This window comes from Pelobates fuscus, chromosome 13 (genome assembly GCF_036172605.1).
Source record: "Pelobates fuscus isolate aPelFus1 chromosome 13, aPelFus1.pri, whole genome shotgun sequence".
Lineage (NCBI taxonomy): Eukaryota > Metazoa > Chordata > Amphibia > Anura > Pelobatidae > Pelobates > Pelobates fuscus.
This window is the reverse complement of record NC_086329.1, coordinates 23998451-24015795: the sequence shown is the minus strand read 5'-3', so window position 1 is coordinate 24015795 and position 17345 is coordinate 23998451. Positions and strand designations below refer to the sequence as shown.

Below are 17345 nucleotides of genomic sequence, written 5' to 3'. Positions count from 1 at the left end.
TAGCACAGCTCAATGCAGCTAGCAATTAGCACGCAATGATACTTTCATTCAGAACAATAAAATGGTCTTACTGCCAGCTTATTCTTGAGCTGATTTTACCTTGTTCTCTAATGTTTTAATCAGTATATTATCTGTATTGTCGATGCATTATTACAATATAGATTTATTTGCGTGAATATATCTCTGTCTGATAGACAGCCACAGGAGTTATTAAAACCTGCAATAATGACCTTTGCAGGGTTAAGGGACTGGGACACTGCACCCACAGCACTTCAATGAGGTGATGTGGTCTGGGTGCCTATAGTAGCCCTTTAAGAATGTTTGTTCAATATCAGAGCTTGCAGGAAATCTCTAAATATATGAATTGCCCAGTTAGAATAATTAATAATCACAAACTGAGAGTGCAGAATTCAGAACCAGGCAGGTTTCTTCCGAAATTGGTTTGTGAGCAAATCTGATGGCTCTTTGTTATATGTCTGAGTGTTCTAACAGTGTAAAATAGCTCTTACTGATCAGATCAGAAAATAGTCATTGTGACTAGTAGTGTGCCAGGAATGATTCCAGCAAGATTTTGCACTCCTTATTTTGTATCTATAGAATGAACAGAAGAAAAAGAAAATGTTAATTAAAAAACATTAGCCTTTCACAATATGAGCCCTAAAGGTTTATCGATGTACATTAAATATTAGTCTCTTCTTGTGTGTTCAATCCAAGAATGTAAAGCACAACGATTACAGCATGAACATGCTGTGTGACGTTACATGCTTGCACACACTAATTCTTGCAGTGCATGTGTGCTCTGAAAATCATTGCATGGAAAAAAATATCTAGACATGTTGTTCAGAACTTTCAAGTATACACACATAATGGATTCAGCTTAGGAGCAATTGCAGCAAAGCTGTTCCATGTCTTTAAAGAGGCCTGATCTCTTTATATTAACACACTCTTACATTAACATACATGATTGCCACTCCATGTTTCTTGTGCTTGTTTTACAAACTGTCTGATGCTTAGTCCGAATCATTGTATGGAGTGTTCCAAATGGTGTCACATATTTTTCCAGCATAAAAATATATACGGTAATTCTGTTTCCACATCTCCACATCCCACTTATCATGTGATGCATTTTTTTTAAACATCTTTTCAGGATGGAAATTTTCCTGTAAATGACGTTGGAGGCTAATCCATAGTGGAAAGTGTGGCAGTGCCCCCTAAGTTTTTTTGTTTTTTTTGTTTTGTTTGTTTTTTTGCAATAATTAAAATAATTAATATTATTATTAATTTTGGCATTCATATAGCAACAACATATTCCGCATGTATTGTTGTGGAAAGGAGTAATGACAATTTTAGAGGGGAATTTTTTGTCAAAAAATGCCCCACTTACTGGGTGCAGACCTATTGGGTATGCTTACTGTGCTTTGACAGGATTTTTGATGTAACCCGTTTGTTTTGTATTCGGCTGTCAGATCCTGGACACCCTAAAGGATAGACTTGCGTAAAGTTCTGTGTTCTGGGGCTGTCATTCTTTTCATCTCTTTAAACTGGTTATTTCCCACAAACGTACATGCATGCATCTGTAGATAGATCTTTATAGTGTTGCCCAGGGAATGAAATCTGATTACGTCAGGAGTTAAGAGAATGTGGTGAAATGGGCAGAGCACAACAAGAAAGAGGGGGAAGGTTCTAGTGCCCCACTAACTTTAAATTGAAGCCGTAATCCCTGGTAAATTGTATAATAATGTTCAAGTTTTCATGCCCTTTTCAAGACAAATAAAAAATACCCACAAGGTTTCAAAAAATAAAGAAAACATTGCATATATCATTTAGCCTATCCAGAATGCCTTCCCAAGTCCCTTGCATTTTAAAATACAATTAATCTATAATCTAAGTGATATGAGTTTAACATTTTAATATGCAGTATGTTTATCTCATGTAAATCTCACCGACATGAATTTGCAGGTAAAGAACAAAAAGCCTGCAGAGAAAGAATGCCTTCTTTTTTTTCTTTTTAATTTCTTTTTGCTAATGGAACAATTGGCCTGTCCCCAAGTAGCCTACTTAATATGTAAAGCGACTGTCCTGAACATGACAGCACATGGCTATTTGGGATAAGTGGCAGACACATGTGTTCTGATTGGCTCACACTGAATAAATATTTTTCTGGTCCTCGTACAGCGACAGACAAGATTTGCCCTGTAAATCTGACCATTGGACCTCTTGCAGCCTTGAACGGGGGGAGCAGAGCCCAGCAGCACTGGCAGAGGAGCTTGATTATCTCCGACAAACCAATAAAAAGGTACAGGTCACGGCTTCTGCGATTCACTCGAACAGGATGGCCACTGTCTGGCATCAGTCGTCTATTTTGTGTTTAAAATAAAAGGAAGACTACTAATGTTTTTTTGCTGCTGTCAGTTCACTTTCTTTCTTTAGGACTCTTTACAACCACCCCCCAGGGTTTGTTTATCCTAAGTGATTTCATTAAATGGGATTCCTTTTATTTTTATATTGTATTTTTTTAACCACTGAGATTTTCACATACGGAAACACAGAATCGCACAATCACACAATTCTGGTCTTCCTAAAGGACAGCATGTAAAATACAATTATCTTCACACCAACGATTACAGCATGAACATGCTGTGTGACGTTACATGCTTACACACACTAATTCTTGCAGTGCATGTGTGCTCTGAAAATCATTGTATGGAAAATAAATATCTAGACATGTTGTTCAGAACTTTCAAGTATACACACATAATGGATTCAGCTTAGGAGCAATTGCAGCAAAGCTGTTCCATGTCTTTTGAGGGGCGCAGTGTATTAAAGTGGTGGGAGGGGGCAGTTTGTTAAATTAGGGGAAGGGATGGCAGTGTATTACATTGGACATTACATGTCCAGTGTCCAGGGTTATGCAGACTGTGTACATCATCTCCAGTATCCAGGGTTAGAGAGACTGTGTACATCATCTCCAGTGTTAGGGGGACTGTGCCCATCATGTCCAGTATCCAGTGTTAGGGGGACTGTGCCCATCATGTCCAGTATCCAGTGTTAGGGGGACTGTGTACATCATGTCCAGTGTCCAGTGTTAGGGGGTCTGTGACCATCATGTCCAGTATCCAGGGTTAGAGAAACTGTGTACATCATGTCCAGTGTCCAGGGTTAGGGGGACTGTGTACATCATCTTCAATGTCCAGGGTTAAGGGGACTGTGTACATCATCTTCAGTGTCCAGGGTTAGAGATACTGTGTACTGTACATCATCTCCAGTGTTAGGGGGACTGTGCCCATCATGTCCAGTATCCAGGGTTAGAGAAACTGTGTACATCATGTCCAGTATCCAGGGTTAGGGGGACTGTGTACATCATCTTCAGTGTCCAGGGTTAGGGGGACTGTGTACATCATGTCCAGTATCCAGGGTTAGGGGAACTGTGCCCATCATCTTCAGTGTCCAGTGTTAGGGGGTTTGTGTACATCATCTTCATTGTCAAGGGATAGGCAGTTGTCCTCTCCAGTGCAGGCTGCTATTGGCTGTCTGGCTCCAGCATGTAGTGCGCACTGGCATCTGATGACAGTTTTGCACTGAATTTATATTTGCTGCGGGCTGGCTAATGATGCCCCAATGACTCTGGCAGAGGTGGAGTTATGTCTCCAGCAGCAGAAATCTGTATGTGCAGCATTTCATAGTTAAACACTACAGACTCCAGGCACCATAGTTACTTAATATAACTGAAGTGTTTATGGTGCTTGGGATAACTATTTAAGTTATGACACTGGCAACTAACAGCAAATAAAATACATATGGGCTTGCATACAGTTCGCCTAGTGTAGCAAAAGTGTATAAGGCTGCTGTGGTTTGTCATCCGCAAAATGTAACCGTAAAAACAGGAGGTAACACAATGCACAGCATAGTAGATAAGGCCCACCCGTGGAACTATACTTTTATTTGAAGAGCGTATGAAAGACAGATGTTTCGGGACTCCTGTTCCTTCCTCGGTGTACAAATGCCTTGCAGCTCTAATGAACAATTTTAGGGATGGGGGACAGGGATTAGAAGGTACAAATGCTGTACACATCCCACTATTCTAATGAATGCAGCACCTTTTATCAAGTTAATCATATTTATTGATTTTTTTTTTTTTTTTTTAATGATGAGACATTTTGTTATAAACATTGAATATGATTAACATTTATTTATATCATGGCTATTATATCCATGCGCCAACCGGATATGTTGGTGAATGGTAAATAGGTACGGTAGTTACAGTACCTTAAAAAGGAGAAATGTTCTAATAGTGCAGTAATGCTTGCAATACCAGTTTATTTCACAAACGCTTACAGATGTTCCCAACTTTACAATATTAGTTGTTTTTCTAAAACTAGCATATTTACGAATGTGTTGAATGTCTGCAAGCCCATCTTGTGCAATGAGAGGTGAAAACTTTCACCTGTTTATTTTAGAGAGTGTGATCTTGCTTGTGGAAGGTTGGTGCGTAAATTGAAGTCACCCTTTATTGTAAATGTTGCAAGTGAAATCACAGTGGTAACCTTTCCTGCAGTTCTGGCAACACTGTTTATGTCACCCAATCACCCACATGTGTCGTTGTTTAAGCAAAATAAGTGATAAGATCCCAAAAGCTTGTCACAATTACACAATCTTTTTGTTCCTTTATTTTTTCATCAGTATTACTGGACTAAAACAGAAACACCATGTGTATCTTCCAGTTTATATCTCTCTTGATCTGCCCATCTATATCTCTACCTACTCTCCAGATATCTATCCCCCTTCAAACTGGCTATGTGGAAACAGGAAACATAGACTCTCTAGGTCACAAAGAATTCTGCTGATGTCATAAGGGCTAATCTGCTCACCTAACCATGGCTAAAGCAAACATGAGATGCTTTCCTAGATATGACAAACGTTTGGCAATATTACTTGACTGTGTCAAAAACAGCCTAATTGTAGGCTTGTTTTTTTGCTATCAGCTGATGCATGTCTGTGATCTAAGGGCGTGAAGACTTGATGATGGACTGATGATTGGAAGGATTTAAATGGACAGTATACATTTACATTTTCGGAGGCAATTATAACTTTGCATATAATATCTATCAATTTAAAGTTAATCTTCCATGGCAGGTTCCTCCAATGCTTTTAAGAGGGTGTACCTTTTCTGTAAATGTCCAATTGGATACTATGGAGAAGGTCCCTCCTCTCTGTTTGCAGTATAACCTGCAAATAAGAGATTTAGTTATCAGGAATCCAGCACCGGTAAAGCTCTGAGTTACATGCCCTCTCTGACATCCATGATTGGTCCATTTTGCCGGCTCGGAGTGCATGCTTGTGCTCCGGACCAGCAAGAGTAGGGAGAGTATGTCTGTCACCAGAGCGCTTTGTACGCTGACGACAGATGCAAAAATATTAACAAAATTGACACTGGCAGTTCGGAACAGTGTTCTGGGCTGCACCTAGCCCCAGCACACAATTAAAAAATATCTATCTCTGTATGTGCATGCATGCGCTCCGGGCCAGCAAGGGGAGGGAGTTTTTTGTTTGTTTGTTTAAGAATAAATTACATTTAAAAAAAAATGTCAACAAAGGGAGCTGGGAAGAAGCATATAGTGGGTGAAAGGGGGAAAAAATCTTTCCCTTGCAGGCGCTCTGCTTGCCAGGGAGAAGATGTTGACGTCTGTCTCAAGAGCACTGTGCACGCTGATGACAGATACAAAATATTAATAAAAGTTACATTGGCAGCCTGGAACAATCCCCCCCCCCATCACACAATTAAAAATATACATGCATGTACCGTGTTTCAAGGTGAAACACTGCCCCTTCTGACTTTTATCACCATGACCACTTCAAATCACTGTGGTCATGGTGGTTGGAGTAACACTTTAAGCTATAACCACTCCTTAGACAGTATTTATCACTTATCAAGTTTATTTATTTTAATTTATAATTTTTCATTATTTTAGAGAAACACATCAACATTATTATAATCTGCAGAGAGACATTTAGCACATACATCTTGCATATAAATCAAAGTGTAAAGAGGATTTTCTGAGAATTTTTTTACGAAGAGAAGCGTCGAGCAAAACTGTGAGCTTTTATTATGGGCTGCTGAGAGAAACAAAAGACTTGGGGGCAATGCTCTAAAAATAAAAAATAAAAAAATGAAATCTCATATTCCAGTTGTGGTATCAATAATGCGAAACCCCCCCAAGGATGGGGAAGATGAAGTGAAGTTCTACCTATTCAACGAAGGCAGAATAAAATGCACAAAATAAAATCAACAAACAGAATATGAACTGAATTCATAATATACTGCCACCAGTCCGATCAAAACTAGAATCAGAGCACAGGGCTGCAGAGATGCCTTACTAAAACGAAGCCAGGAATAGCTGGGTAGCTGGTGCTGCAGTCGAGGCTTCACAAATCCGGCACATTGCTCAACTTACTCAATGCAGTGTCCATCTATCTTGCATGCGGAGGGAGGGATGTGAAGTTCCTTTCCTTTATACTGTATGGCAATGAAACATAGTGTACCCAAAACATAGTATTTGTTTCTGTCAAGGTATTTCACTAAACTGGGAATTATCGGGAATTGATTTTCAAATTTAAGGCCAAAATAGCTAAACTGGAAAAACTCATCAACTTGGCTGTGCTTCCAGTTCATCCACTTTGGCCTTAAGGGAACATTCTAGTGACAATAATACGGTGACCGGAATACGGCCCCTCTGTAATCAATGTAAAAGGTGAGTTTACGCACTATTATTCCTGCGCCACGCATGTCTGTTGCGGCTGCTTCCACCCTGTTCTGCCTTCTTGACTGAGATAATCAGAATTAATTACCTCAGCTAATCCAGTGATAATCCATTGGCTGAGATCAACAAATCTGATCATCTCAGCCAATGAGGCGGAATGGGGGGGGCAGAGTGCTGTGACAATCAGCATCTCCTAATAGATGCATTGAATCAATGCATCTATATTGGGAGCATTCAGTGTCTCCATTCTCCAGCACTGACCCAGGAAGCACCTCTAGTGGCTGTCTAAAGACTGCCTCTGGAGTTGTCTCTAGGCAGCAATGTAGACACCACCTTTTCTCTGAAAAGGCAGTATTTACATGAAAATGCCTGCAGGGACAGGCTATAGACACTAGAACTACTACGTTAAACTGTAGTTGTTCTGGTAACTATAGTGCCCTTTTAAATTTGAAATTCACTATGAATTCCTGTAGTTAAAAACAGATCATTTCACCATTGTTTCCTGAGCCACTTTCACAGCAGCTAACAATGGAAGATTAAACCGTATATTTAGGCAATACATTTTTACCGATGCCTGTTTTACTTTTAACTTTCTCACTTTAGTGAATAACCTTTTATACCTTTTGCCCAGAATATGAGTACTAGAGGGCAGTTTAATGCAATTTCACTACAACATGCTCACAATGTCTCTCTAACCAGAAAAGGGGGTGGAGGGCAATAGGAAGATATACAGAACAGTGTTCCTAATGCTATAGTGTTCTATTTATTTATTTAGAATTAGAGGGGAAATAAAATCTGGGGGGAAACAAAGGTTTTACTTACCTTCCCCCTCCTCCCTCAGCGCTGATCGAGAGTTCCTGCAGTTGATTGTCCTGACTCCCATGACACCAAGCCAGCGCTTCTAAAAATCCAATCTAATGATTCTCATAAAGGACCATTGGGACTAAAAGCACACGCACAGAAGCCCTGCGCTCCTATTGGAGGTTAGCTATGAGAACGAGATTGGCTCGATTCATATAGCAGAAGCTCCTCTAGTGACTATCAGGTAGACCTCTACTGTCCGGCAATGCTTTACATTACAGGGTTAAAACTAATGTACCACTCCTCGTAGACTACTTTAATGAGAAGGTCTGGGTGCGTTTAGTCGTCCTTTAAACTACCAGAGATCCTCTTAAACTAAGTTTAAGCTTGGTAAATCCACTGATCAGAATATTTGACAAGTCTGGTCACACTTAATCAGTATGTTAAGTAAATGTATCTTTACATGAAGCATAACTGACCAGTATGATAGTGCTGCATGGCATCAGGAGTCCTGACAATCCAACCGTTGTTTAGATAAAAGTTCAATGTTTTTAGCCATTGAATAAAACATTTTTTTTATTTTAATTCCTCTTTTTATTGTTTTATTTTTGAAAAAAAAATTATTGTGCAGTCGACATCAGACCAAATAGCCAGCATGGCAATTACACCATTTTGTTCAAACATAAATAGTCTAGTACAGGAGCTCTATTAGTAGTGGTGATGAGGTCTATGTGACATCAGGCTCGTAGATCTAACAACATGAAAATTTGTGGGGGGTGATAATCTGTGAAATCCAATTTGGCAAAACATATTCTCATGCCTTCAGAGCTAAAACCCTCCCTACAGATTGCAGGATTGTTCTCATAGTATATTACCAAGATTATGCAAAAAAAAGAAAGCAAAGATAAAATGAGTAAAAACAAAAACAAGTAGATATTATAATTAACTTAACTCTGCAGGTCTCCCGAGTGTAGTCTTAGACATGCTAGATGTAGTCTTAGAACAGCCAGGTGGTGCAAACTGGATAACCTTCTCCACATCCCAACGATATGTTGAGAAAGTTGATGGTTGTGATCCGGTGGCATGTGCAATTCCAAGACTTTGCAGGAAGGCCGGGGATTCTTGTATATCAATCTTGAAAAGAGTTCCCTCTTTGGTAACTTGAAGGGTTCTAGGGGTGTTCCAGTGGTAGAGGATATTCAGATCCCTGAGAATTTTGCTTAGGGGTCTAATGGATTCCACCACAGCAAAGTTGATCTGATTAGCGTGGTGTAGAAGGACAAGGTGTGCGGTTCAAATAGATAGGCAGGCGATCTTATCCAAACTGGTCACGAACTGTATAATAACATCTCTCGGGGAGTCTGATGGTGCCTTAGGGGATTTAGCAATATGGTAATAGCCATCCAACAAAATGCTTTTTGTTTACTTAGCAATTAAGCCACCTTGGAACAGGCGGCATAGAAAGTACAGCATTTCCCAAGCATCTATGGCCTCTGAGATCCTTCTGACCTTAATATTCCAGAGATGGCTCTTATCTTCCTGAACTTACACCTTCATCAGCATCATGAGCCTTTTGCATCTGAGATTGGATAGTGCAAATAGTGGTATGGTGGGAGCACATATCGCTAGAATCTTTATCCAGAACTTTCACTCTGCCCATTAAGGTGTGGATGTCATCTCTTAATGGAGAGTTTGACTTGATGTTTTCTTTGTGGCAGGCGTATTAAACTTCTTCTAAGAGGATGTGTGATGTAAGCCCACTCTGTGATATCTCGTTGATGGCATTCAGTGGTTGTGTAGGACCACCGTTCAGGTTGGGCTTGTTCTGGGTCTTGTAAGATCCCTGATATCTTGGGATTACACTGGGGAAACTGCCTTCTTCCCAGTGGTAACACAGGTGGCTGTAGCCTGGTATGAGGCGATTATACATGCAATTTCTGGATAAAATCAGGCTTTGCTTTGCGAATCAGGTTGGAGCTTGCCAAGCAACATCTACTCTGCCCCCACTCTGTCAGGCCATCACTCTGCCCCCACCGCCAATGAATTTATTGTGTCATTCATGTGCTCAAAGCTCTCTCATCATCCATCACAATACGGTATAGCAAGGGGCTTTAATTTAAAATTAACTGTGCCATGTGGTGTTTAATAGAAATGTATCAATATTTTAAAGAAACTAGTATTTTCTGAGCCACTTTCTCGGCAGCCACAATGGAAGATTTAACAGCAGTTTTAGGGCAATAAATTGTAACCCATGCAATTTGCTTTTTACTTTCAACGGGTACCCAGAGCGTTCATTTGAATAGCATCCGTAGGGAAGAATTCCTATTTGAAGTAGAGGGAAGGAAATTGTTTGAATTCTCTCTTCAGAAAGTAATAACAGCCTCATTTAGAAGAGTGTCAAGTAGATCTCTGTAAAATGACAGTAGGTCAACACACGCCTGTAATAACGAACAGATGATTTCACCATTGATATAACCTTCTTTCTAGTGAAGGTTTGGTTTCCATGCCAACTTGAGCCAAAATATAAATAATCTGGTGTTTCTGACTGGTCAGTATGATTAGTTAAAATAGAATATTGTGAGTGTGTATATTTTGGTAATGTTTCAATTAACCTAGGATTGTCAATAATTTTATACTTTTTCCCTGACTGCTTCAGCCTACTTTACTTACTTTACGTAAAAATAGCTTGTGGTGGCAGTTTATAAGCTATCGCTATTAAAACATGCTTTCAGTGGTTTTACTAGGTTTCTCATAATTTATAATAACTAGTTAAACCAGAAAGATGCTATTTAGTTTTAAACTAGTCTCAATGTTCATCCTGGGATCTAGATATTATGAAATTATTCTCATCTTGCAAAGCCACAGGTTCAAATCCCGGCAGGGTCAACTCAGCCCTTCATCCTTCCGAGGTCGATAAAATGAGTACCATCAAATTGGGTAATAATAACATCATTACTATTCAGCTGCCGATTTGGTTAATTTCGAGAGCGTGCACTAAAAAGCGCTTTGAGTCTCACTGGGAGAAAGGCGCTATATAAATGCTAGTTATTATTATAGTTATTATTCTTTTTTCTTTTTCACTAGCTGTTCAAATCTGTTGAAACATCACTCTTCTTTTAATAACTTATACGGAGATAGCCTTTTGCACCCTCGCAATCATTCTTAAATGATTATTACTTCTAGAAAGATCTAAAACCCATTTGGCTACTTGTGAACGGCACTGTTGGATATTTGATCTGAATTTGCACTTCTGTTTGATTTGGACAATTATTATCGCACATTTTGGACTGTGAACCAAAAGCCTGAAAAAAAACATGCATGGGCATGAACATGTGAGAGCTCCTGCGGCAAGCACTTGGCATGACTGGGGCCCAAGATGGCTTCCTATCCAGTGGACTATCCTGAGTTATCTGATGACTTGTCCCTTGGAGCTGAAGAAGACAACATACCTGCCATAGCTACTCCAGTGCCGGCACCTCCCGGTCTGAATGCCAGCCCGGTCTCCACAGAAGTTCTAAAGGAACTTTTGGCGGGCCTCCAGAAAAATATTGATAGTAAATGATATGGCGACGCTTTGCACTGTTTTTTAAGGCTTGATGGACCTTCTGGGTTTTTGGCAACTACGTCCTATGACTGTACACACCAGCTTGCCTCACTTCAACAGGTGGTACAGGGGCTACAGCAGCAACATGATGCTTATGAAAGATGCTTTGTAGCCCTGCAGGATATGCAGCAAAGAAATAACTTGAAGATACGGGGCATCTCAGAGGATATACTGGCGCTCAAACTACCCCATTTATTTCAATGCCTCCGAGTCGCCCTACACCTAGCGTGGCGAAGATAATTTCTAGCGTTCACGTCCTTTCTCAGAAAACACAATATCCAATATCGCTGACGAATGTCTTGCGCACTTGTGGTCCTTAAAAGTGATACCAAGCATACAGTTCAAGATCTTCAAGGGGCAACAGTCCTATTAGCAATACTGGAAATTCCTCAGGACTTACTTAGCCATACGTGCACTGAGCGGCCAATTTTGTACTCCACCGATGGAATCCGGCAAATGTTGCCACGTTTACCCCAAGACAGTCCACACCAGACTCCTATCCTGCAGTTACAATGTGAGTCTTATATTGAGACACGATGTGCTAGCTTAATACAAACCTGTATTCATGACCCTATAGGGTTAAAACACCATGTAGGTGGCTTAGAAAAGGTTAAAACTTGCCTTATTTCCAGCGCCACGTGGGTCCACCTAGCACTGTATTTAGCGCAAGGCTAACAAGGCATTTGCCTTGGGTGGCACTTTCCAGGGGGCGCCAAAAAACGTCAAATCAGTGAGTGTGTGGGTATGTGTGTCTGCCAGTGAGTGTATGTCAGTGTATCTCAGAGTGTGTACCGGTCAGTGAGTGGGTTTGTCTCTGTGTATGTCAGTCAAAGCGTGTGTTAGTCTTTAACAGGAAGTGGTGTGGCCTTTACTGGAAGGGGTGGGGAAAATTTAAATTAGGGGGTGTCCGAGTTCCGTCATGCCTAGGGCAGTACAAATTTAAATTACACCAATGGGTCCGCCAGCGCTGGATCCCTCCCAATCTGCCTCCTTGGCTGACATCATCAGAATTGATCATTTCAGCCAATCAATGCTTTTCTATATGGAATGCATTGGATTGGCTGAAATCGAAAAGGAGGCGGGGCCAAACGGTGGCTTGGCCAATCAGCACCTCCTCATAGAGATGCATTGAATCAATGCATCTCTATTAGGACAATTTAGCGTCTCTATGCAGAGCGTGGAGACTCTGAACGGCAGTGCTCTGAACGGCAGAGTAGTGGCAGCTGGAGGTGTCCCTAATGGGCAATGAACACACTGCCCTTTCTGTGAAAAGGCAGTGTTTACATGAAAATGCCTGCAGTGTCCCTTTAATGTGGCCTTAACACATTTTTTTTTTTTTTTTTTTTTTATACTTTATTAAATGCGCTGTTCTGAGCCATCCCAGGCCCCAATATCGTTTGGTTTACAGACTAAATTTTTACACCTCCCTCCTTCACCTCAAACTATTATTAATAGTAAGACATACAGTGTTTTGCTATAGCAAGGCTTAAATTGTATGTGCTCCTAAATACATAATAATCTAGTGCTTAATATAGCGCTCTTTGTAGGTCGATAACATGCACTGTCTTTATGGTACTGAATTTATCTAGAGTTGTCCCAGATGTATATTGTACCATTTAAAGTGCATGCATATTGTAACTAAATCATGGTTTGACATGCGTGATCCAGATACCTTGTATTATTGTTTATATGTATTGGTGCAATCTATTTGTGGATAGAACAAAAAAAAAAGTTAATGCTTTTTAGTAGGAAGCTTTCTGTTGTTCCAAACCAGAAGATACCGGTTTGTAACAAGTGTTGATACTGGTTCTAGAAAACAAGTGGATATTTGAAAGGATTGGTTCATATTTCCTTACTTGATTGTGTAATGATTCTTAAACATTGTTCTGATTTTTTATAGAATACTGTTCTGCTAGTTAGAGAGGTAACAAGCTGGGCCACAAATGCTTAATATTCTTTTTTGGCAAGGTGTACCACCTGCTATTTTCCTACCTCTTTTTTTAGCTCTGTGCATCTATAGGGTAGTTATCTACTTGTGTGCTTGTTTTGGGCACCTGTTTATTATATAGGAAAGTTCTTCACTAAAATGTTTATTTTACAGTCATTCGAAGTGGACTGAAAGTCAATTTTAACATTTAGAACAACGTAGCCAAACACATTGCTAGGTTCTCAGCAGAGTGCAAATTGCAAGCAATCTAGTTTCTATTCTATTAATAAGACTTTCTTTTGTGGATTATGAGCAATGAGGAAATGACCCGTACAGATCAATGCAATCTTTAAATATGATTGTAACAGAGATGGAATCTTAGCAATCCTAGCAATATCACGATTATTAACCTGCAATCCCTGAGTGTGTTAAGAGTTAACTAATAAACGTAGAATGTTGTTATTCTAGATTATATAATGCAACCACATTAATTTAATTTGTGGGGGCGGGATGGTAATGTTTTGATTAGCAAATACAATGCTGTCATTTACTTTTGTTATACTGCTGTAGAACTGTGCTGAAATTGCCATTTTATCAGCATTGCATTCTCCTTCTGTCCCTTAGGTGGCAGTATATCATGTACACACTTCACTGTTTAGAATAACTATCTGTAGTAAGATTTGAATTAAAGCTAGCGACCTCCGAAGTGTGCCTCTTATTTTGAATGTTATGGAAGATGGCTATTAAGATGCATGGACATGCAGGAATAAAAGGATTAATTGTTTTCCTCTGAGACACATTTTAGCAGCTAGTGACAGACATGAATTATGTTAATTTCCCATTCTGTGGTTTGGGACAGACTTGTTTTTTCTAAAAAGAGGGGTTAAACATGATGTATCGCTAATTAAGAAGAGATACATGTTCTGTGTGGATCTTCATATTAAATAAATACATACAGGTCTTTAGAGACAAAATTACAGCTCATCTGTAAAATAGACTGAAATGAACTAAAGCCAAGCTTTTTAGTTGCTAGATAAAATGAACTATAAAATCCATGTTTAGTGTCGCAGTCTATATATTTATGAGGTGGGGGTAGGGGTTATGAGGTGTATCCATTAAAAAAAAAAGTGGCTTGAAAGTAATAAGTATAGTTCAATATCACTGTGTTACCATTTTATATTGGTATCTTTGGGGCCATGGACTATAAAACCTAGTTTTACAGGTTACATTCTCTCAGAATCCTATGTACTGTCTGTATTCACTCAACTTGAGTGATGGTTATTACAGTCCACAGTTTAGGGAGTAGAGAATGGCAGCTATAGTCTTTGTGAGGCTTTAGACAGCGCTGAAACGGTCATATAATCAACCTCTTCTCTGTAGGGACAATCAATCATATTTTCTCAGCCTCTTACTGCTGTCCAAATCCTGACAAAATTGGTAAGGTTTATGTAAAAGTGTAAATTCTGCATTAGCAATATAGCCGTTGGTGGATCTGTACGGGATCAACTTAGGGCGCCTGGCTTTGGAGGCATAGAATGAGCCCTGACTGGTTGGCCTATGCAGAGGGTGCTGGTTCCTTTCATGGGCCAGTGAACGAGTTTAGAGATCTTCCTCACTGGCCCAGAGTACTCACTGCACAGGGGCCAATAGACATTCTGATCTGCACCTCCTTTGGTGCAAACCTTGTAAATCCCCATCTCTGATTGTGTTGGAGTGTTGTCCTGATAACCAAGAGAGAGCTGGAACTTGCACCTAGAATATACAGGGTCTGCACCTGGCGAAGGTGCAAACCAGAAGAGCTCACCACTGGACAAAAAGGATCTGAATTCCTCTATTCCTTGATATATAACCCAAGGACTGCACCTATTGCCTACTAATTGACTGCCCCCTGCCACACACATACCTTTTATGAATGCATTGTGTAAATTAGGAATTCTAAAAATAAATAAAATCTCAACGAATAGTATTTACTGCCATAACTTGCATATGACTGACATTTTCTCAGATAATCCTGGTCCTTCCATGTGATGGTCCTTCCTACACAGGGAGCATGGTACTCCCTAAACATTTTATCCTTTATAATGTAACCAAATCCCATTATAGGAGACGTGTAAAAACTGCAAACATTCCAACCATTTCTGCCTTTCTGGGAATAGCAGAATTGCACATATGGCCGACTACATATTAGGTTCACGCTCGTATATGGATAATCAATTTATAGTAATACATTTTGGATGAATTATTAAGACTTATTGGAAAAGCCACATGTTACGCTGGCAACATTATGTTTGAAGCAATTTCAGTAGAACCATGCTCTTAACATTACAGTGAACAAAATTAATAGTTTTAAACCTGAGTGATTGACACCTTTCCAAAATCACATTGGTTGCGTTTTCAATTCATTTTTAGAATTACTTACGTTGCCATAGTAATAGACAGTACTGAGAGGATTCAATATGTTTACTTTATCTCGTTCCTTTGTTAAGACTGTGACCTCTTGTGTCTTCAGGCAAATTGTTTATCCAACTTTACTTTCTTTGTTGATTCATGAAAAATATGCCGCTGATGTCGGTCAAATAGATAAAGTGGGAAAGAACCTTGTACCTTTACTATAGCTGAGGAAATAAAATAAAACTGTAACGGAACATGTTGCACATCCTTTAATATTTTTCTGTGCACAATTAATCTTTGTATATTACTGAATTTTAAAAACAAATGTAGTTAATGCTTTAAATAGTCTTTGTGAGTACGCTAAAAATTATGTAATTGTTGCATAGCTGTACTTCCTACTCTGAGTGTACAAATATTTGTATGCAGTGCACATGCCAATAAATGCCCACCTCCCCTCATAGACTCTAATAGATACTCCAATTTGCTGCTGCACACATGGCGACTCAGGCAAACGCTGTACACAATTCCATTAATACATCTCTTAAAGGGATACTATAGGCAAAACAACTACACCTTAATAAAACAGTTTGGGTGTATAGATCATGCACCTGTAGTCTCACTGCTCAATTCTCGGGCATTTAGGAGTTAAATCACTTTTGTTGTTGTTTATGCAGCCATAGCCACACTTTCCCTTGCTGTGACTGACAAAGCCTGCATGAAAAAAATGGTTGAATTTTCAATCAGATGTTTACTTGCTTTAGATTTTATTTTTTTATTTTTTAACTCAGGCCCAGTAAATAGAACTTGAATCACACTCAGGAGGCTCCTGTAGAATCTAGGAAGCTATTAACATAGCAGGGGATAAGAAATGTTAGTGTAAACAGATTGTGCAATAAAGGTACCCAGAATATCTAGGTTCCTTTTCAGGAATCGTTTAGGAAGGCTGTGCAGGTCACATGCAGTTAGTTGTGACTATGGCTGCATAACAAACAAAGTGATTTAACTCCTAAATGGCAGATAATTAAGCAGGGCGTGATCTATGCACCAGAACTGCTTCACTAAGCTAAAGTTGTTTTGGTGACTATTGTACCTCTTTAATGGTGCTGCCAGCAAACTGACAGGAGTTATAGTATGGGCATCATGAGCTTACTTAGCAGTTTGAATCCTATGTGATGAATGGGGCTGTTGCTGAACACTGACCTACGTATTACACAACCTCTGTTCTAGCCGTTTATAGGATAAAATCATACCTCAAAGAACAGAATGTTAGGCTCTTTATCTGGGCAGAGCTCACTCTTGCAGCTGCATGGAGTAGGGGGTATATTTCGAATATTCTATATTTTGATTACATTCATAATACCACAACATCCTCAGTGTGTCTTTTGAAGTAAATTAAAACCAAAATACATGTATTTGTTTTAAAAGAATATTTAGAGAAAAAATGCTCACTATACCCAACACTCCTAAATCTTTCAATTTATAATGTGAGCGTAGTAATTTTAGGGTATAATTCCACTAATGTTGTCCTAATCATACCTGTAAGCACAGATATAGTTTATTTCATGATAATTTTTATTTTCTCTTCCTCTAATACTGAAATTAAACTACAAAAATGTGAATCCCCAAAAACTTTTTTTGTTTGTTTTTTTATATTTTTAATTTAGTTTTTTTTTCATTTTTTTTTTTTTTGTGAATTTCTCATTTCATAATCAGCTGCTGCAAGAACTAATGAGCAGAGACAGAGAGCTGGAAACACTGAGACTTGATGCCGAATTACAAGAGCAAGCATCGCAGGCCAGGATAGCTGAGAAGACAGCAGGTAACACACAAGCCTTACGGGGATCGAGCATGTGGTTGCTGGAAT

At 39.3% G+C, this 17345-nt stretch overlaps 1 protein-coding gene across 2 annotated transcripts in view; it reads left to right on the top strand.

The window, feature by feature from the left end:
• Nucleotides 1-17345, top strand: part of MIPOL1 (mirror-image polydactyly 1) — a 300629-nt gene that overhangs the window by 66193 nt on the left and 217091 nt on the right. For both annotated transcript variants that reach the window (XM_063439494.1, XM_063439495.1), the window contains 2 exons: nt 2176-2296; nt 17195-17300. In XM_063439494.1, coding sequence (XP_063295564.1) covers nt 2176-2296; nt 17195-17300 — 227 coding nt within the window. The remainder of the gene's footprint in view (nt 1-2175; nt 2297-17194; nt 17301-17345) is intronic.